Genomic DNA, 22,921 nt, shown 5'->3' on the forward strand with positions numbered 1-22,921 from the left:
CACTTTAGCAGAAACCGAGCCTAGTCTGTTCACCCATAGAAGATAGCCCACCTATTCTGGATATAAAGCTGCTCTGAATTGAAAGATTCGATTTAATATCCTTAAGTAAGGAACATTTATATGGTGTTCCAGATGTGGTCTCACCAATAACCTATATAAATTAATATGTAACTTCTCTACATTTATATTTAATTCCCCTTGTAATAAATGACATTCTCTTAAGCTTATTAATTACATGCTGAATCTCTAGACTAGCCTTTTGTGAATCCCTTACTCTTGGAAAAAGACTGTGACTATCTGTCCTACCTGCACCCGTCATAATATTATAAACCTCTATAAGGTCATCCCTTAGCATCCCTTGCTCTAGGGAAAACATTCTCAGCCTATTCAATCTCTGCTTATAACTCAAGCCCTCCAGTCCAGGCAACGTTCCTGTGAATCTTTTCAGCACCCTCCCAGGCTTAATCACAATCTCCCTATAGCATAGCGACCAGAACTTCACATAATACTCCAAGTGTGGCTTAACCAATGATTTGTACAACTGTAACATGACATCCATCTCTGATGCCAGATGCCTTGGCTGATGAAGGCAAGTGTACCATAGACCTTCTTCACCATTCTGTCTACCTGTGTGGCCACTTTCAGTTACTTGTACCCCCAAGGTCTTACTGTTCAGTATTATTCCCCAGGGCTCTGCCATTCATGGTGTATGCTCTGGCCTGGTTTAACTTGCAAAAAAGCATCACTTCACACTTGTCTGAGTTAAATTCCACCAGCTATTTCCCTTGCGAACTTTTCCAGTTGATCTAGATCCTGTTGTAACCTTAGACAACCTTCACTGTCCACTGTACCACCAATTTTGATGTCATATAGCTGTATGAACTTCTCAGTTTTTATACTCTATCCCTTTTGTTGTAAAGTTAGTCAACAATGTGTTCCCATTGTTATAAGAAAGGAAGTGGGGTTGTGGGGGGTGTAACACACCTGCTTTGAGGGAATGCAGAGTTCCCAGGGTTTCCAGAGGTTACAAAGGTTGAGGAGTCCAAGTTCATGGAGGGATTTATAAAGAAGAATGAGAAGTTTCAAATGACATATGGGGATCCAATGTAAATCAATGAGCACTGGGATGATGGATGAAATGGACTCCCATCCCAAGTCTTCTCATCTTCCAGCCAGCTCACATATATATCCCAACGTGTTAATTTTGGCACCTACTTCTTCTTCCACCTTCTCTTTCCGTTCACACTGGACATCTCTCCATTCCTCTGGTATGCTGGCATTATCCTCCCCACAGCTTCAAAGTTTACAATATGGCTTCCCTTGCTGCTGGAATTTTTGGATACACTCCTCAAGTTCCACTCATCTTAGTTCACTCTGTTCTTCCATAATGTATTTTTTCCCCTTAAACCTTTATTGAAAATTAGAAGAGTCTATTTGGAATATTCCTCTACTTTTACAAGTGATAAATGCAAGAAACCAAGACTTAAAGACAAGTAAAATGAACAGAGGTTGTTTTGAATAATATCATCGCTACATGAAATCCATACTTCTAATAGATTATTTCTACATAAATGTAGTTGTAAATAAAACAATTGTATAAGGCTTGAATATGGAGAAATTCACACCATAATTTTTGTTTTTGGAAACATTTAACTGTTTGTGTTCTCTTTCAGGAATATAAGTGATAACTATTTAAGCTTAATAGGTGAAGGAGCTTTTGATCATTTGAATTCAGTAATCTACTTGTAAGTATGTTTCAGTTATTATTACTAAAATTCATGATTAAATGTTAATTAAAAAATTCTCTAAATATGTATGTGAATTACTTTTAAACAATTTCTTCTTTACAATTTTGTGCTTTCATGTTAACTTTTTATAGGTATTAAGTTGTAGTTTTTAATATTTAAATGGTTTCAAATTTAAATTTGAACTTGGTAATTCTGTGGTTTAGGAGATAAATGCATTGCATGTGATGTCTGTATTGAGCCATATAATGCAGAAAGGCCTGGGTTGAATTAGCTGATCAAATTGAAGATAAATCTCATCTCAGCATTTTGAAACTTGGAAAAATGAATTTAATCAAAATTCCTGCTGTTGATCATTAAGTAATGACTGCTGGTGGCTGATGTGGAAAGCTATTGTGAGGGTTGGATGGATTACATAGAATCACAATCATGAAGCCATGGTGTCATACAGCACAGGCCCTTCAGCCCACTAGATTTATACCAACTATCAAGTACCTATCTGTACTAATCCAAACAGCACCTCTAGTTCCTCAAGAGGCTAAGGATGTTTGGCACGTCCCCTTTGACCTTGACCAATTTTTATTGATGCACCACAGAAAGCATCCTATCTGGATGCATCACGGCTTGGTATGGCAACTGCTCTGCCCAGGACCACAAGAAACTGCAGAGAGTTGTGGACACAGCTCAGCACATCACGGAAACCAGCCTCCCCTCCATGGACTGTGTCTACACTTCTCGCTGCCTCGGTAAGGCAGCCAACATGATCAAAGAGCTCACCCACCCCAAACCTCTTACTCCTTACCCTGTACCTATGCTTTATAGTTTTAGATACTGTACTTCTGCTATGGTGACGTTTCTTCCAAACTACTCCATCTATGCCCTCTGTATCCCTCTATTAATGTGTATCCCTCTATTATTCTGTATCCCTCTATTAGGTCCCCACTCGCTCAGCTTGCTGCAAGGTAAGTACCCCAGTCTATCTGGTTCTCCTCGTAACTGAGACACTCCATCGCAAGCAACCTCCTGGTGAACCTCCTCTGTACACTTTCCAAAGGAATCCTTTCTTATAGTATGACAACCGAAAATGTATACTGTACTTCAGCTGTGGCCTAACCAACGTCTTAGAAAGTTGTACCATAACCTTCCTGCTCTTATATTCTGTGCCTTGGCTAATGTAGACAAGTATCCCATAGACCTTCTTCATTAGCTTATCTACCTGTGCTGCCACTTTCTGGAATTCTAGGACATATCCCTCTATTCAATATTCCCTAAGGCCCTAACACTCATTGTGTACGTCTTACTCTTATTAGTCCTCCCATCACCTTGCACTTACCAGAATTAAATTCTTTCTGGCGTTATTCTGCCTGTTTTACCAACTGATTAACATTATCCTGTGATCTCTGACTATTCTCCTCACTGTCAACAACACTGCCAATTTTCATGACATCTGCAAGTTGTAATATTTCATTGTCTAGGCTCACATAGAAGGCAACATGCTGGCACACATGTAATGTGACTCAGTGCTTTATGGAAAATTAGGGAAACATTTTACTACTAAAAAAAAGCTTTTTTAATTAGGACATAAATATTTTGTCCCAAACAAAATGAATAAGTAAATTCAGATCTGCAAAATGTTCCCCCGTGTGACATATGCCTATCTGCTGATATCGCCTTCCTCACAGTGTAGTGGCCCATTACCACTTCTATTTCTGTGCCTCAATGTTTATTGAAATCTTTTTCTACTGATACTTTATTGAGGTTTTATTAATTTACCTGTGATATTTTATAGTGGGATACTTTTATTATTAAAATGTAAACTTTTCCGGAAATGAAGAGGGAGTTCTGAGATCAAAAATGTCTGGAGGTGAATTTTTTTTTCTTTTTCAATCTTTTTATTAGTTTTCAAATTAATGCAGATTAATATATAACATCAATGTTTGTACATGTAATACAAAGAGATCAGGAGAACAATCATGGCATAGATAATCATAAGAAACAATAAAATATAAAAAAAAATCTGTAGATCCCACAATCTCTTAGTAAATGAATATAATATAAAAGAGAGGAAATAAAAAGATTTATTATATATATAAAAGAAAAGGAAGAAAAAAATCCCCAAATCAATAAGAAAAATTATAAACAATATATCAAACCAAACTAAACAGAAACATTTCAAAAAAAAGAAAAAAAAGACTGGACTGAAATTTCTCAGTAGAAACAGAGCAATATTATGTCATCAACTCCATTCCTCTAAGTTGGAAAGTTATTGAAAGGGGATCTATATCGTGTGAAAATATTGAATAAATGGACTCCAAATATCTTCAAATTTAAGCGAAGGATCAACATTACCACTCCTAATTTTTTCCAAGTTTAAACATGATATAGTTTGAGAGAACCATTGAAAAGTAGTAGGGGGTATTGGATCCTTCCATTCAAGCAAAATGGATGGTTTGGCTATTAATGTAACAAAGGCAATCATATGGTTAGTGGAAGCAGATAAATGGCCAGACTCTATCCTTGGTAATCCAAAAATTGCAGTGATAGGGTGAGGTTGTAAATCAATATTCAATACATTTGAGATAATGTTAAAAATGTCTTTCCAGTATTTTTCCAAAAGAGGACAGGACCAAAACATATGTGTCAAAGAAGCCACATTCGATTTACATTTGTCACATATAGGATTTATATGGTGATAAAAACGAGCTAGCTTATCTTTTAACATATGGGTCCTGTGAACTACCTTAAACTGTACCAAAGAGTGTCTGGCACACATTGAAGATGTATTAACTAAATGAAGAATTTTCTTCCATGTCTCTGTAGGTAAAGATGTCTGGAGTTCGTTTCCCCATTCATTCTTAATTTTGTCCAGTGATTCTGGATGTATTTTCATAATTAAATCATAGATTATTGCTATCAAGCCTTTCTGATAAGGATTAAGACCTAAAATTTTTTCCGTAATTTCAGTTTTGTAAGGTGTCGGAAAAGAGGGTATAGTAGCTTTTAAAGGAATTTGACTTTGGGGGAAGATGTAAAATGGGCTATATGGATTCAGCCATCTTAATCCATTGCACCGTTGAACGTAATGGAAGTGAAAATGGCAAAAAATTATAACAGGCAGTTGCATTAATATTGTTTGTTTTACACTATAGCCTAAAGTCAGTTACACCATTAACAGTTTTAAAACCTGTCCCTCCATGTCATTGACAATTATGTCATTGGACCAGCCCTGAATAAATGTATTCAAGTTGAAACATCTCATCTTTCCTGTCTTCTTTATTCAAACCCCAGAATTTTATATTGGAATGGGAAAACTGCAAATGACATTCAAGTTTGAAAAAAGAAGTTACTCTATGTTCATGGTGAAAAGTCAAAGGATGAATGAGATGGATTTATGTAATTCGTTCAGCAAATCACATAAGCTTTATTCAGGGGAAGAAACAGGTCTCTGGATTAATTGTACGGGCAACCCCTGATTTGACTCACGGAAATTCACCCTTACAGGATTCACAAATCACGAACCAAAAATTTGAGATATGGAATAAAATTTGCTGTTACAGAATTTGTGTGTAGAAAAACATAAGTAAATTAACACAGAATTCATTTTTTTCAACTCTCATTTCTTGATACATGCACAGATGATGTGGCTTTGCAGTATGGGAAATTGTGCATTAGGAATGCCCCCCCCATAACGTGGGGGTCACCTGTATATGCACATGCTATTTCACTTTAAAATTGAAGTGATTCATTGCAGAGGAAAGATCAAAAATAGATTTGTGTATCTACTAATTTTTGCTGTGTTACTCTGAAAAACATGAAACAGACTTTGTTACAAGAGAGAGAAAGAATGTCAAGTGGATTGAGGAAAATGTATCTTGCATTGCAGTCATGCATTTCCTGCTGTTCAGGTTATATTAATGGAACAGGTTGCCAACCGTAACTCTTGTCTGCAGATACTGTCTGAAGATACTGAATTGCCTGGAAACTTGCAGAACTGGAAAGAAAAATAAGAATTAAGAGATATGGGAGTATATAACATTATTGTCTTGAAACAATATATACAATTGTATGTACATATAAAATATGTACATTCCTACACATACGTACAGAATGCGCACAAAATCAATGTGATAGATGTAATAGATATTTCTCAGGTCACTTATATTTAAAACATTGTCAGAAATTTGTAAGTTTAATAGCCTTTTTTTCATTTTTAGGGACCTTCGTGCAACTTCTATTTCTCTTGATATACTCAAAAGTATTTTAGAAAGCACAACAAATATCGTCAATCTGTAAGTATATCTGTAGCCTAACGTACATCTAACGATTTTACAGAATGCTGCATTTTTAGTTAAATATTTAATATATACATATTCAAGTCTTTATAATTATCTGTTCATGAGTTATGAGTTTTTGAGGCATTATTAAATATTAATGCATAGGTCAAACAGTTTCATAAAAGTTAAGAAATCATGTACTGTCATAGATGAATATTCTACAATATTTTAGGAATTAAGTTTTAACATAGAATCATTTCAAAATTGTGAAATATGCATTCTGGATAATAATCCATTAGCACTTGGTACAGAAAAGATATTGGCCTGGGTTTTCTCGCAGAGAATTGCCAACAAAATTATTGACATTTCTTGTATCATGGGAAACCTACATAAAGATCCTGCACCAGGGAGTAGTTCCCCATTCAGATCAATGACAACTAGAGCATAGAAATTAGATGGTGAAGTGCCCACATTTTAAGCATTGTGTGCAAAATTCAATTTTATCTGGAGAAGATCTTACTGGTGATTATTTTCAGGTGAAATTGTGGTAGTTGAGAAAATGAACCTGGCATTTCCATGGTAGTGTGCCTGACCTTCCAGCGTCAAAATGCGTAGTGCCTAAGAGACACAAGAGACTACAGATGCTGGAATCTGGATCAAAATATAATCTACTGGGGGAACTCAATGGGACAGGCAGCATCTGTGGAGGCAAAGGGATGATTAATGTTTCAGGTTCAGATCCTGCACCAGGACAGAGGGTGTAGAGGGAAGATAGCCATTATATAGAAGTGAGAGGGAGGGATGAGACAGGGGCAGGGAGGTGATAGGTAGAACCAAATGAGGATGGTGGGGGGGGGGGGTTGTTTAAATAATGGAGCCAGGTGAGGGAGGGGGACGGTGGAGTGTTGAGATAGAGTTTGACAGATGATAGGTAGAAATAGATATGGTGGTGGTGATGGTGGTGGGGGCAGCAATGAGTAGAAGATCAGACAGGGAGGGTAGAGATGCTTGTAGGTGATAGATGGAACAAGATGGAATAAGAGAGGGATGATGAGCGGATGGAACCGTGGTGGGGGGGGGGGGCGGGTGCGGGGGAATGTGGGGAAGCGGATGGGAAATATGAACCAAGGGAGAAGAAACCCAGGTGGATTGGTATATTGGTGATGGGCAGATGTATTCTGCAGACAAGGGCAGTGCCATTGTGGTCTGGTGCAGTGACCTCTACCTTGTAGAGGAGAGGGCAGTTCTTGGACACCTCCTCATACCTTCTCCTGGACTATGACCCCACGTATGAACACCAGGCCACTGTCTCCTGGACTTTTACAGATCTCATCACATCAGGAGATGTTTCCTCCACAACCTCCAACCTGATAATGCCCAACCCCACAGTGCCTGCTTCTATCTCTTACCTGGGTTCCACAAACAGGACTGCCCTGGTACACCAATTTTTTCTGCCTGCTCTTGCCCCACTAAACTTACCCCTTAATACTTTGACTCTCCCCACCTATCTCTCATGCCCTCCACTATTTTGCTAACTTCCAAATCCCTTGTCCCAACCGCCTCATCTTTACCATGGACGACCAGTCTCTATATATCCCCATCCCCCATCAGGAAGGTCTTATGGACTCGCCTTTTATGGGAACAAAGATCCAACCAGTTCCCCTCCACTAACACTCTTATCCACCTGGAAAAACTTGGTCCTACCCTCGACAACTTCTCTTTCAATTCCTTTCATTTTCTACAAGTCAATGGTATAGCCATGAGTACTTGCGTGGGCCCCAGTTATGCTTGTCTTTTTGATGGCTACGTGGAACAGTCCTTGTTCCAAATCTGGCACCCTTCCCCAACTTTTTCTCTGCTACATCAACAACTACATCTGTGCTGCTTTCTGCACTCGTGTGGAACTTGTCAATTTTCTCACCTTTGCCACCAGCTTCCTCCCTGCCCTCAAATTCACATGGACAGTCTCTTACATTTCTCTTCCTTTTATGCATCTCTCTGGTTTCATCTCAGGAGACAAACAAAGCACCAGTATCAACTATGAACCCATTGAGTCCCACAATTATATCGACTACACCTCCTCACACCTTGTCTTCTGTAAGGATGCCATCCCTTTTTCTCAGTTTCTCCATCTCCATTGCATCTGTTCTCAAGATGATGCTTTCTGTTGACTTTTGAAATGCTCTCTTCCAGAAACTTGTCTTCCACTCTGCAGTAGTTGGTGGAACCCTCACACACATTTCCTCCAATACCTGCACATCTGCTCTCACCCACCCCTCTCCCCAGACAGAATAGAAATGGAGTTCCCTTGGTCCTCACCTTTCACCCCATTAGCCTCTGCATCCATTTTTTGCCATTTCTGTCAGCTCCAATGGGATCCCACTACCAGTCACATTTTCCTCCCCCCACCCCCACCGCTGCTTTCTGAAGCGACCACTTTCTCTGTGACTCCCTGGTGTGCTCATCCCTTCCCACCCTACCGTCCCTGTCCCCTGGCACTTTCCCCCACAACCGTAGGAGGTCTAACACTTGTTCCTTCACCTCCTCTCTCACCACTCTCCAGTGACATAAACAGCTCTTCGAGGTGAGGCAGAGATTCACGTGCACCTCCTTCAACCTGGTCTGTTGTATTTGGTACACACAATGAATTCATATCAATCATTTAGTACCTGTTCATACTAATCTTACACTAAGCCCATTCTATTCCCCTCACTTTCCCATCAACTCCCCCAGAATCTAACCCTCATCGACACACTAGGGGCAATTTACAATTGTCAATTAACCTATCAACCCACACATCTTTTGGGATGTGGAAGGAGCACCCGGAGGAAACCCATGAAGCTCCATCTTTATTCAAGGGAAAAGAACTAGCTCTACAGACATCTGAAGACAGAGTTCCAGCAGAAAATATGGGAGCGAAGGAAAAAATGGGGGATGGAGAAAACCCAGGAGGTTCTACAACTTTGACAATCAAGACATGTACTGGTTCTTCAGTGCTGTAAAAGTCACCCATGGCCAAACCCCAGGGCTCCACCCAAATAAGAGCCAAGAACAGTGGTGAAATCTTCAGGGACAGAGAGGCAGATAATGCCTGCTGGAAGGAGCACTATGAAGATCTCAACCGTGACTCTCTTGAGCACCTTTGCCTTCAACCTGCAGCAAACTATTCAGACCAACAACATCTCAAAGACTGTATCCCAACTAAACAAGTCATAAGGCTTCAGGAGCAGACAGTGTCCTCACTGAAATCCTAAAACTGGACAGTGAAGAGTTTCACAAATCCACAATCTGATTGTCTATATCTGGAGAATGTCTGTGTCATGGCAGATATACCAGGGGACCTCAGATGCCATAATCATGACCATCTTCAAGAAAAGATACAAGTCTGACTGTGGTAGTGACAAAGGTGTCTCTCTGCTGAGTCTGCCACAGGGAAAGTTATTGCCAGGGTCCTCCTCAACCACCTCCTTCAGGTGGTCAAAGACTTGTTCGAAGAATCACAGTGTAGATTCTGTCCACCTGGAGACATGGTGGACTTGATCTTCATACCGTGAGAATATCAAGAAAAATGCATTGAGTAGCACCGGTCATAATGCAAGGCTGTGTTTCACCTCACTGATGTCTTTGACTCCGTTGATTGGAACGATTGTGGCATGCCCTCCTCAAATTTGGCTGCCTGCAGAAATTTGTCTCCATTTTTCATTTGCTCTACAATGGTGTGCAAGCCACGATACAAATCAATGGGGTATGCAACAGAAACAATCTTAGCGAAGACCAGTGTAAAACAAGGCTGCATTATTGTCCCAGCACTTTTCTTAACCTTTCTCACTGCAGAGTGGTATAGTGGTATGGGCAGCATAGTGGCACAGCAAGTAGAGCCCTGCCTCAGTGCCAGAGACCTGCTGTCTGTATTACTGTTTGCATGTTCTTCCCTAGTGCTCCGGTTACGTCCCACCTCTTACAGGTGTGTGGATAGATTAATTGGCCACTGTAAATTCTCCTGGTGTGTAGGTAAGAAGTGGAATCTGGGGGAATTGATGAAAATGTAGAGGGAGTGAGATTAATGTAGGATTAGTGTAAATGGATTCTTGATGGTTGGTGGGGACTCAGTGGCTGAAGGGCCTGTTTCTGTGCTCTCTGGACTCAGCATTGCACCTTGCCTCCAACTAAGCTCTTATGACAGGGAAGCTATTTTCAGAACTCATGGGAAGCTATTCAACTTACAGCAATTTCACAACAGAACCAAGGTCGACTGCAGTGTGCAGACAATGCTTGCATTTGCACACACTCAGAGGGCGAGCTCCAAGCCATCGTCAACTCATTCAGTGAAGCATACGAGAGGATGGACCTTACGTTCAACATTTGCAAGACAAAAGTCTTCTTCCCACCTGCCCCTGCACCGCACAGCCTTCCAACAATGAAGATTCACACTGAGACCCTGGAACACATGGTTCCCATATCTCAGGAGCCAGCTCCTAGTGAAGGTAAATGTTGATGATGAAATTCACCATTGCCTTTGATGTACCAGCACAGCCTTTGGTCAACTGTGGAAAAAGGTATTTAAGATCAAGGTATCAGACCTAGCACAAAACTTATGGTACAATGGGCAGCCGTGATCTCTGCCCTCCTGTATACTTCTGAGATCTGACGCCACAAAATCCTCTAAATTCACTGAAAGGATAAAAGAACATATATGTCCTCTCATAGGCCAATATCCCCAGCATTGAGACCCTAGTTACATTGGCTACATTGTTGCCTCAGCACTTTTCTCAATCTTTCTCACTGCAGTGTTGCACTTCTCCTCCAACGAACCCCCTTAACAGCAGAGGAGCTACTTTTCGGAACTAATGAGAAGCTGTTCAACCTACAGTGACTTTGCTACCAGGCCACGATTCACATGCCTGACAACAGATTCCAGAAATAGGCACTCTATTCTGAGCTCTGTCACAGGAAGAGATTACCAGGTCAACAGAGGAAAAGGTTCAAGGACGTGTTTGGAGTCTCCTTGAAGAAATGCTACATCCCAGCTGACTCCTGGGAATCTGATGCATGACTGCTCAAAGTGGAACATGAGCATTCAAGATGGTATTTGGAACACGCATTGGGAGCACACAGGAACCCTGCAGAAGGGACGGAAGGAGTGCAGTACCTCATAAACTATCACTCTTCTCCCCTGTCAGGCAACCCTTGGCCCATCTGTGGAAGAGTCTGTGGTTTTCACATTGGCCTCATTAGTCACCTCAGAACCACAAAACTGGTGTGAAGTCATCTTTGATTCTAAGGAACTCCCTAACAAGAAGAAAAAGCAGAAGAGGTATCTTGCAGCATGTTCCTGCAGCATGTTTAGCAAACCAGATGAGTTTTTACAACAGCCTGGTAGTTTTGTGATCATCATTTCTAATGACGAATTTTTTAAAAAAATGAAGATCAACTTATTTGAACTTGGGTATCTGAATTGTTAGGCTAGGTCTCTGGATCACTGGTCCAGTATCTTACTGGTCCAGCACCATCACCCTACCACATACCCCAGCTCTGCTGGTTGTAACCTTATTGTCTTTCAGATCTGGCATAAATTTGAACGAAGATTTAGAAGCTTTGACTATAGGATTAATGTAGTAGTGAAGTGAAAGATTTGCTATTGGATGCAGAACCCCAGCTGCCAAACTTTTGGATTGGTTGATTATTGTCACCTACCGAGATACTGTGAAATGCTTTTGTTTTGCATGCCATCCAGACAGATCATGCCATAGATAATTACATTGAGCTAATAAAAGGAAGAATAGAATACAGAACGTAGTGTTTCAAGTTAGTCATGCTGATTTAATCTTTGATTGAAGTGACAGATTCACTGCCTACTCATCCTTCTACTCATTCAGTTCCTAAACTTTTCAGATCTACTACTGCCCTTGTACCCACTAGGAGGAAAAATGTACTTTAACTTGGTTCATGTCCAAGCATTTCTAAAGTATTCAAATTATACATAAATAATGGTTAATAGGACTACTCGTTGTTAATGTAATGGGCAAGATTAGAATATGATGTTTTGAATGATAGGGATAGTCATATCTGGTATTATTTTTATTTTAGTCTACAAGTGATGGCAATACAACAGAACATCATATACGTAACTTGTTGCATACGGCATCAAGACCGTGATAGCCTGCCTGACAGTCCTGACAACTTTGCACATATCTGGACCTAAAACTCAGCCAACTGGTCATTCTGAGTCTATGGTCAGTTGAACATATGAGCACAAGAATTAGGAGTAGGCTGTCAGACCCTTTGAGCCTTCTTCACCATTCAAGAAGACCATGGCTGATCTACCTCAACAACAAAACAACAACCTAGCCTTAACTTCAGCATGATGAAAGAGTTGATTGAGTTGATTGTTGAATTAAGGAAGTTCTTGGGGGGTGGGGAGGGTGGGAATGAATGAACACAACCACAAGTACAGGTAGTGCAAGAGGTGGTCCATAGTGTTATGTTGCTGAGGTAGGAATCGAGTTGTGCAGGTCTGTTCTCAAACCTGATGGTAGTAGGAAAGTAGCTGTTCCTGAACCTGGTGGTGTGGGAATTCAGGCCTCTGTACTTCCTGCCTGACAGTAGCAGTGAGAAGAGGGCATGACCCAGATGGTGGGGATCCTTGATAATAAATGCTACCTTCTTGAGGCAGCACCTCATGTGGATGCCTTCAGTGGTGGGGAGGGCTGTGCCTGTCATGGACCAGGCTGCGTCCACTACTCTCTGCAGCCTCTTGCTTTCCTTTGCGTTGGAATTGCTGTACCAGGCCATGATGCAACCAGTCAGGATACTTTCAACAGTGCATCTGTTGAAGTCTCTCAGAGTATTTGGTGACATGCCAAACCTCCTTAAGCTTCTAAGAAAGTAGAGCATTTTTGCACCTGCGTCGTGATTGCAACTATGTGTTGGGCCCATAACAGGACATCTGAAATGTTAACGCCCAGGAAGCTGAAACTTCCAGAACGCCCAGGAATACGTGCTAGCATTTACTAGAGAATTACTTTCTCAGTAACAATTGCCTTTATCTGCTTCAAAATTTTATTTCCTTTTTTCATGAAAGGATGCAAATATCCATTTCAGCTATTGTTGGGTCACCTGTGGCTTAATTTATAACATCCTTTCTTCAGATTATAGTATGGGTTAAAAGCCTGTACCAAATTCTATGCTGCTATTACAGCGCTTTGCTGAAGGAATTGTATACTATCAAGGGTGTTGTTCTTTGGTTGAGATTTAAACAGAGGTTTTATCTTCTTTTGAGTGGACATAAAAGATCCCACAGCGTTGTTTGGGACGAAGAGGAGGCATATTATTACTGGTGACCTGGCTAATATTGGTCCCTTAGAAAGTATTACTAAAATAAATTACCTGATCATTGCCACATTGCTGTCTGTAGGAGTATCCTCCGCTAAAATTGATTGCTGTATTACAATAATAACTATAAGAAAAATTCTGCTCTAAAACTTCAGGAGTAATGTAAGGTATATATAAATGCAGGTTCATTTCTTTATTAGATCCTTTGGCAATGGATTTCACACTTCAAAGATTCTCTAGGAAAAGAGACTTCTAATTTCTCTACTTTGTTCTCTTGATGGTAATATTAAGTTGGTGATCCACTTTCACTGACCTCACTCAAATAGAAGAAATCATCTTTTCCTATTCATGCTATTGAAACTCCACACACTCTGGAAAAAAATCTTCATTTAAGCCCATTACTGCGGTTGCTTATCCCTGACAGCGTCTTTGCAGATCCATGGTGCAAAGACTTCATGGCTCAAATATTCTTTCCATATTGGGGTATCCAATTTATATACGTATAGGAATCTAATAGTATTGTTATTTTATTATATTGATAAAGTAATTATTATTGATGAACATTTGCTATAGTTTCTCCTACTCTTATACTCAATTTCCCATTTGTGATTTCTGTTTTTATGGCATTATCAATCATTGTTTGAGCTTCCAAAGAGATATATTTTTGAGCTGATAATTCTCTCTGTTCACAAACATCCTTAGTACCTTCCACGATTTCATGCTCCCAATTCCTTGCTTTTTCCTTCAAAGATCTATCCATTTCACCATATGTCTGATATCCTGAAGAATTGCTTTTATCATGGTATGCTGCACATCATCGGCAAATGCCGGAGATTTACTGCTTACTCTGGACTACTTAAGATGTATATTTGAAACAAAAGTAGTGACCAAAAACTAATCTCTGGAGTGTACCCTTCTGACAATTCAATCTATTAATCACAACTATTACTTTTAATTAGTCTGTTAACCATTCCATGTTTTTCATTTTCTCAATGTCATAATTTTTATTTCAAGCCCCCTTTCACATGCTTAAATATTGAAAAAGTTCAATTAGTACATCTTTTGCATGGTAGAGACTGAAGCTTTTATCTTCAATTCTTATCTCAAAGGCCCATTCCCTGTCCACTGATTCCATCCCTCTCATTGGCAACTTTGGTGTTATATTTGACTCTGATTTAGATGACACATCGACACTATTACTGAAAACACTTATTTCCATTTCTGTAATATCTCCCAAATCTACCTCTGTCTCAGTTTATTTGTTGCTGAAACTCTCATTTGTTCCTTTGTCCCCTTTCCTGCCCAGGTTCGAGCTGGCAGCAGGTCCCATTCACCCATCATCCTTGTGCTTGCTGACCTTTATTGCTTTTCACAGATTTTTGCTGGCTCATCTTGTTTACCCTTGTGCTTTTAAAACCATTTGGAAGTACGGTGGACAAATTACATTTTGTAGATTGTTCATTGTTTGTCAAATACTACCAGGTACAGTGGTGGTACAATGGTTAAGGTACAGCACGGGTAATCCAGAGACCTGGATAAAGCCTGAGACATGAGTTCAAATCCCATGATGATAGCTGTGGAAATTAAGAATGTGAAGAAACAGAAGGAGAAGGAGCTCATTTGGCTCCTTGTCCCAGCTCTGTCATTCAATAGGATCAAGTCTAATCTTTTACCTCAGCACAGTTTTCCTGCCCTAACCCCACATCATTTGATTCCCTTAATATTTAAAAAATCTATTGATCTCTATATCAATCTGAAAAAAAATCTTATTAATGGCGATCATGAAACTCCTGAATCCATCTGGTTCTCTAATGTTCTCCAGAACAGAAAATATGCTGTCTTTACCCAGTCTGGCCTGTATAATACTCTAGACATCCAGCCACATGTTGACTCTTAGCTGCCCTCCAAAATGGCCAAGCAAACCATTCAGTTGTAAGGTACTGCAGTGGCTCTAGGTAGTGACCCACTGTTAACTTATCCAGGGCAATTGGGGATGGGCAAAATATATTGAACGTCCCAGTGATTCCTGCATTCCAAACAATACATTAAAAAAGACGAAGGGTTCAAAAAGCAAGAATTATTCTCTTTGTCTGGTTCAATTAGACATGATCCATAGCTGAATGGTATTAGCTTAATTTTACTCCCAGGTTAAATGGATTCTGCTGGATTCATGAAAGAGATTTTCACTAAATTACCTGAGACCATAATGAGATTTAAGGGCTAATTCATTGATAAAGCTGACAATGGAAAATGTTTGGTTCATGCCAGATAATTAATTAAATGAGATCTCATTTGAGGTTTGCAATCTGTGCTTGAAATTAAGCTTTATATAAATGTGCAGTATAGTATTACTATCTGTGCCTTCTGATGAAGGCTCAGAGGAGTAACATAAGTTTATCTACCGCTTGATGAAAAGCGACTGGAAAAATAATTCCTTTAGCACCCTCAATGCCGCATAGATTGAATTTAGATTTAAGCTCAATGTGCTCTTTTTCTGATCCTTTCCAGCATGTTGACTTAAAAAGTCCTGTTTTCCCTGTTGTCATCCGGCCTGTAAATTTTGGGTCATGATTTCCCATGTTCATTTACCTTGTAAGTGCACTTGTTATATTGGATCAGTGGCTTTTAGACATCCTGGTTAATTGCATGAAAGCAGTGAATAGATAATAAGTGAGGTCAATTGCATGTTTAAAGACTCTTACCAAATTGAATTATTGGACATGTTAATTCTTAAAATTGGCCAAAAGTTAGCTGGCTCTGTGTTGAGTGCACATTGTCTTAGCTCAGTGCTAAAACCATTCCCTGAATTTACAAAAAATGGTGCAGAAAAAGTTCTCGAGGATGTTAAAGGATTGGGAAGGCTTGAGCTATAAGGAGAGACTGGATAGGCTGTGACTTTTTTCCCTGGAGTGTTGGAGGCCGAGGGTTAAAGAGGTTTATAAAATCATGAGAGACATAGATTGTGACCATTCACCTTATCTTTTTCCTGGGGTAGGGGAGTCTAAAACTAGAGGGCATAGGTTTAAGGTGAGAGGAGAGAGATTTCAAAGGGATTGGAGGGGCAATTGTTTCCACACAGGTGGTGGTGGTCATGTGGATCGAGCTGCCAGAGGAAGTGGTAGAGGTGGGTACAATTACAATGTATAAAAGACACATAAAAGGCTACATTGATGGGAAAGGTATAGAGGGAGGTGGGCCAAATACAGGCAAGTAGGACTATCTTAGATGAGAATCCTGGTCGGCATGGACCAGTTGGGCTGAAGGGCCAGTTTCCGTGTTGTATAACTCTATCACTCTGTGATGGAGAAATTTGCTGGAATCATAGAAAATGCTCCTAGAAGTGGTATTAATGTTCTTCACTGCACCACTTTCCATTAATTCCAAGCCTTTTTCCAAAGTTCCCTCTTTTTAAGCATTTCATTTCTGCTTTAGTTACAAACCAGAGAATAATTTTCGTGGAAACATTCACCATATTGCTCTACAGTGGGATGAATTAGTCTTTGGTGATCACTTGAAATGACCATAAGTAAATTGGGAACCCATTTATACCATGCAAATATTTATTTTCCATTCACATCATGAAGATAAATCATAGAATGGTGTGAAACCAAATCTTCGAAACTAAAAGTCACTGCTCGTATTGATCTGGTCAGTCACAGTTCATCAGATACCAGAGGTCGATTTATTATTACATAATTGTTTATCTCCTGTGCCTGTAATTGGTGAATACAAGGAGAACAACCTCAACTTTTCCACTCTAACCTTTCAGCTGAAGTCTCTCATCCCTGCAGCCATTCTAGTACATCTCTTCTTCAGCCTTTCTAGTACCAGTAACATCCCACTGTTCCTGAAACAATGACAAAACACAAGGCAGCTCAAAAAAATGTATTTCAACTGGTGCTAATAAGTTTCACAGTCTTTTAAGAGTTTTACAAAACAGCATTAAGGAGATATGTAATGACGTCTTAACACCCAGTAATGAATGAATTTGGCCTAGGTACGTAGCACATTTTGGAGTTGAGAAAGATCTGCTTTGCCTGGAATAAAGTTTGCCATCATCAGTTACAGTTTATTTTCTGATTTTGAGGCATGGAATTAGATAATGTACCTTTTTCTACATATCTACAGTATGGTATAAAATAGGCTCCCAATTCCCTCAAATGATTTCAAGTGATCACCAAAGACTAATTCATCCTATTTGTAGAGCAATATGGTGTTTTTAATGAAGATCATCTCTGATTGATACCTAAAGATTAAGGATTGATTGTAACTCCAATCAAAATGATCTGTAATCTACATTCCTTCCCAAAACATGTAATTGGTAATTAGTAATTGGTTTATCATCACATGTACTGAGATACCGTGAAAAACTTAGTTTTTCATGCCATCCATACAGATCATTTCACAACGTAGTAACAAGGGAAACGCAATAAAGAAGTGCAGAATATAGTGTTAAAGATACAGAGAAAATGCAGTGCAGGTCGACAATAGGCCATGACGAGGTTATGGAAGATTATGGAGTTCATCTTTATCGTACAAGAGGTCCGTTCAATAGCCTTATACAGCGGGATAGAAGCTATCCTTGGTGCGTGTTTTCAAACTTTTGTATCTTCTGCCCTATTGAAGGGGCGTACAAGAGAGAATGTCTGGAGTGGGAGGAGTCTTTGATTATGTTGGCTGCTTTCCCGAGGTGTGAAACCACCAGCAACATCTTTAGAAGAACATTTTTTAAAAAAACATAATTTTTTCGAACTAAATTGTTGTGAATATGATCATGAAGGAGGTTTATGACCATCATTCTTCATATAGTGTCAACCTCTGTGCAGGCAACAGAAGCCAGAAGCTTTAGGGAAAATAACATTTCCATTTTGTGCACAAGTGGCATTAACAAAGGATAGAAATAAAGTTGCACAACAGCAACAGCAACAGCTTGTGTTTATGCGGGAGCTTTAACATGGCAAAACTCCTCAAGGCTATTCACAGGAACGATGTCAAACAGTACTTGGCACCAGCCACATTAGGAGATACTTGGGCACCTAACTGAAACCTTACTTAAAGAGAAGTTTTAAGAAGCAAAAGGAGGAATGGGATGTAAGGAGGCACAGAGCTGAGGAACAGAGAGCTTTGGTGACTGAAAGCATGGTCAGGAACAGTGGAATAATTATATTGGTAATTGGTTCACTATTGTCACCATGTATTGGGATACAGTAAAAAGCTCTTGTTTGCATGCCATCCAGATAGATCATTCCATACACAAGAACAAAAGTTAAAAAAAAGATTGCAGAATATAGTGTTAATTCAGAATATCGTCTAATTCAGAAGTAGTGATGTAGCCAGTGCTGGAGGGATTTAACAATGGCTGAGAATTTAAAATTGAGTTCCTTAGCTGGGACTTACTGTGGGTTAGTAAGCACAGTGTGATGGTTGGAATGAATCATGGAAATTATACAGTGCAAGGCATTCAATCATCCTTTTCTTGAATTAGAACTACCTGCTATAGTCTCATTTTCTTCCCTCATATGATTATAACAATGGGTAATTGAGGAAGAGGAGAGATGCAAAATGTAAATTATATAGTGAAAGAATTATAGATGATTAAAAAAACATGATCTCATATACTTGTGTTCAGTAGAAATGAAGATCAGGCTAATGGAATTTGTCATTTTTGATACTTGTATGACATTGTAATTAACAGGGTATTTGCTTTTCTATCCCACAGTCTTCAACATACTGCAGTTAATCCTCAGCTGCAGTTTAATACTTCTTTGTTATCTTTTTCTGCTCATGAATAAAAGGTTACAAGAAGTGGGCTTATCAAAAACTTCCTTATGTCAAAATGTTGACATTCAGATCTGAAATAAATTTACTTCTTAGGGGCATAAAGATAAAAGCAACACAATTACAGCATTCTGGTCAAACAAGATGAAGAGAAAAATAAATATATGGAATGATTTCCATGAGGGATATCAAAAATCATGACTGGTTGCCTTTGATTTTCCTACATACACTGGTGATCTTTAATTGGAAAGTTACCATCCTTGAAGGATGCAATGTCAGCTTTCAATTTGTAACAGGAAGGGGTATTTTTATTGCCTGCTGTCACCTTGTGAAATTGAAGGATTTTGAATGGCAACCAGCCATATCCCCTGGTGCAGTCTCACTGACTGCTTGCTACTGTGAATATTTAATATAAATATAGCTCACCAATTGGTCAGTAATCATGTAAATGTGAAAAGCAATTGGGCAGGCCAGTAAAATTTACTTTAAAAAAAAATCAGCTTTCACAGGATTTTTTGGTTCAGCAGATTTTATGCAATAATCATGACATAAACCGTCTGCTGTGAGATTAGCTTTTATAGTAGTTTAAACAGCTGGTTAGCTGAAGCAATACCTCTGAACATTAATGATGATACATTAAGCTTGCGTACAAAGAATATATATCTCTGATTCTTTACCAGGACCATTGATAGCCTAATTGACCCATAGAAATCCAGTAAAGCTAGATAAAGATAAAAAAACTCCCGATGCTGGAAATTTGAAATAAAAAACAGAAATTACTGGTAAAACTCAGCAGGTCAGGCAGCATCCATGAAAAGGGAAACAGTTAATGTTTCAGGTGAAAGGTCCTTGCCCTGAAAAGTTAACTTTTTCTTTCCACAGATGCTGCCTGACCTGCTGAGTTTTTCCAGCATTTTCTGTTTTTATCCCAGTAAAGCCAACACACTCCTAACCTAATTTTGGCATTGTACATTTCAAGCAAGTACTTCTTAGATAGAAATGGGAATCCTGATTGATTTTTTTCTCGCTTATCTCATGGGCATAATGCCACCACCTCAGACCAACTCAGAACAGACAAAGGACTGAGCCTGGGATCTTTCCGCTTTTTGTGGCTTGGCTATTCGATTCACAAACTTACTGAGTCAATCTGTGGACGGGGTTGCAGTGTTGGTGAGGGGAAACTTTATGGCGTTTGCTGAGCTTCAGTTTTGTTACGTGCATTGCATTGTGTTCAGGATTGATTGCTGAATGATGACTGAGAACTGTCTTCCTACCACAGCTTGACAATTCTGATTAAATACTATAAAACCAAATACAATACAAAATTCCAAGCAAGCTTTTCACCAAAACTCCGAGACCTAGGACTCAACATCTCCCTCTGTAACTGGATCCTTGACTTTCTAACAAACAGACCGCAATCAGTGAGGATAGGCAGCAATACCTCTGGCACGATTATTCTCAACACTGGTACCCCACAAGGCTGCGTCCTTAGCCCTCTAATCTACTGCCTATACACTCATGACTGTGTGGCCAGATTCTGCTCTAACTCCATCTACAAGTTTGCAGAGGATACCACCGTTGTAGGCCGTATCTCAAACAGGCGATGAGTCGGAGTACAGGAAGGAGATAGAGAGCTTAGGTGAATGGTGTCATGACAACAACCTTCCCTCAATGTCAACAAAACAAAAGAGCTGGTCATTGACTTCAGGAAAGGGGGGCGGTGTACATGCACCTGTCTGCATCAATGGTTCTGAGGTCGAGAGGGTTGAGAGCTTCAAGTTCCTGGAGTGAACATCACCAACAGCCTGTCCTGGGTTAAATCACACCAGATGCCACAGCCAAGAAAGCTCACCAGCGCCTCTACTTCCTCAGGAGGCTAAAGAAATTTGGTTTGTCTCCTTTGACTCTCACCAACTTTTACCGATGCACATAGAAAGCATCCTGTCTGGATGTATCACGGCTTTGGTACGGCAACCGCTCCGCCCAGGACCGCAAGAAGCTGCAGGGAGTTGTAGGACACAGCCCAGCACATCACGGACACCAGCCTCCCTTCCTTGGACTCTGTCTTTACCTCTTGTTGTCTTGGTGTAGTGCCAGCATAATTAAAGGACCCCACCCAACCTGGGACATTCTCTCTTCTCTCCTCTTCATTGGGTAGAAGATACAGGAGCCTGAGGGCATGTACCACCAGACTTAAGGACAGCTTCTACACCACTGTGATAAGACTATTGAACGGTTCCCTTATATAATGAGATGGACTCTGACCTCACGATCTACCTTGTTGTGACCTTGCACCTTATTGCACTGCACTTTCTCTGTAGCTGTGACACTTCACTCTGTACTGTTATTGTTTTTACCGTACTACATCAATGCACTTTTGTACTAACTCAGTGTAACTGCACTGTGTAATGAATTGACCTGTACGATTGGTTTGTAAGACAAGCTTTTCACTGTACCTCGGTACATAGTGACAATAATAAATCAATACCAATACCAAAATACTTTAGCTAATAAAACAGGATTAGAAAAAAAAGCAGTGTGCCCTTTAGAAGCATAAATTGTGCATAAAAGAGCATTTTGCCTATTGTTGAAGCACTTGCAGCCATTTCCAGTGGAAGGCCTGACCACCGGAGAATTGGGACATGACATTTCCCATTGTGATTCATCTTACACTGTATTTACGTACATGATGACATCAACAGAAATTGGATCAATAGTTTATGATCTTCATTGTAACAGAAAAACAAGTGATACAGTGTACAGAAGATTGGAGAACATGTGTGACTCAGAGGGTTCTGGCTGGGATATCAATTTAGCCATGTTGATTAACAAATGCTGCTGTTTAGCAGACAGGCAGAACTGATGAAGATCGCAGCACCTGTGCATTACTTGTTGCAAGCTGAGGCCGCGATGGTTGCTGTGGCATCTGTCCAATCTTGGGGCCCAATTGAGGCATGAAGCTTGATTAGGCCATCTATAGATTACTTAATGCCATATTAGTTTTGTCCATTCCTTGGCCAATTTCCCCCCCAATATTTCAAAACCAATTGTGAGTTGTTTCCAGCTTTAAATGGGTGAGGATATTGGTAATCAGTACCGTGAAGCAACTTGTGAGTTCCAGTATGCATTAGCTCTATTTCTGGTGGTGGAGAATAAACACAAGTCTTTCCTGCTAAGATTTAGTTATGTACACATAAGCAGTGGTACATACCGGAGGTAAGATTTTGTCCAACTTGGAAAACATAATTGGAAGCATTTAAGAAATGTGTCATGGGATGATGGTGGAACAGAGGTTAATTTACCAGATGAGTAATCCAGAAGCCTGTACCTCAGAGGTGAGGTAAGAGTGACTTCTCTTGATTTCAAGACCAAGTGTGGTATCAAGCAGGAGACCCGAGAGACTACAGATACTGGAATCTGCAGCAACAAACAATCTGCTAGAGGAACTCAGTAGGTCAAGCAGCATCTGTCAGGGGAGAGGAATTGTTGTTTTGGGACCTGATGCAAGGTTTCGACCTGAAACGCTGACAATTTCTTTCTCTCTACAGATGCTGCTCGACCTGCTGAGTTCCTCCAGCAGATTGTTTGTTGCTTGTGATAACAAGCAGCTCTGGTATAACTGCAAGTAGGCATCAAAGCAAACAAGCTCCAGTAGTTGGAGTCAGACCTTGCTTAAAGTAAAATGGTTCTGGTTTTTGCAGGTCAATTAACCCAGCCCCTAACGTGTTGCAAGTGTTCCTCATGGCAGCGTCCCAGGCTCAATCACCTTTGGCTAATTCATCAATGACCTAC

The 22,921-nt window shown here is 40.0% G+C and overlaps 1 protein-coding gene across 3 annotated transcripts in view; it reads left to right on the plus strand.

Moving 5' to 3' along the window:
- The window catches only part of LOC127570908 (uncharacterized), a 105,355-nt gene that overhangs the window by 66,307 nt on the left and 16,127 nt on the right, over positions 1–22,921 (plus strand). For 2 of the 3 annotated variants that reach the window (XM_052016830.1, XM_052016831.1), the window contains 2 exons: positions 1,674–1,745; positions 5,960–6,034. The exons of the other annotated variant lie outside the window; for it this stretch is intronic. In XM_052016830.1, coding sequence (XP_051872790.1) covers positions 1,674–1,745; positions 5,960–6,034 — 147 coding nt within the window. The remainder of the gene's footprint in view (positions 1–1,673; positions 1,746–5,959; positions 6,035–22,921) is intronic. 3 annotated transcript variants of the gene reach the window in all.

Source organism: Pristis pectinata, chromosome 5 (genome assembly GCF_009764475.1).
Source record: "Pristis pectinata isolate sPriPec2 chromosome 5, sPriPec2.1.pri, whole genome shotgun sequence".
Lineage (NCBI taxonomy): Eukaryota > Metazoa > Chordata > Chondrichthyes > Rhinopristiformes > Pristidae > Pristis > Pristis pectinata.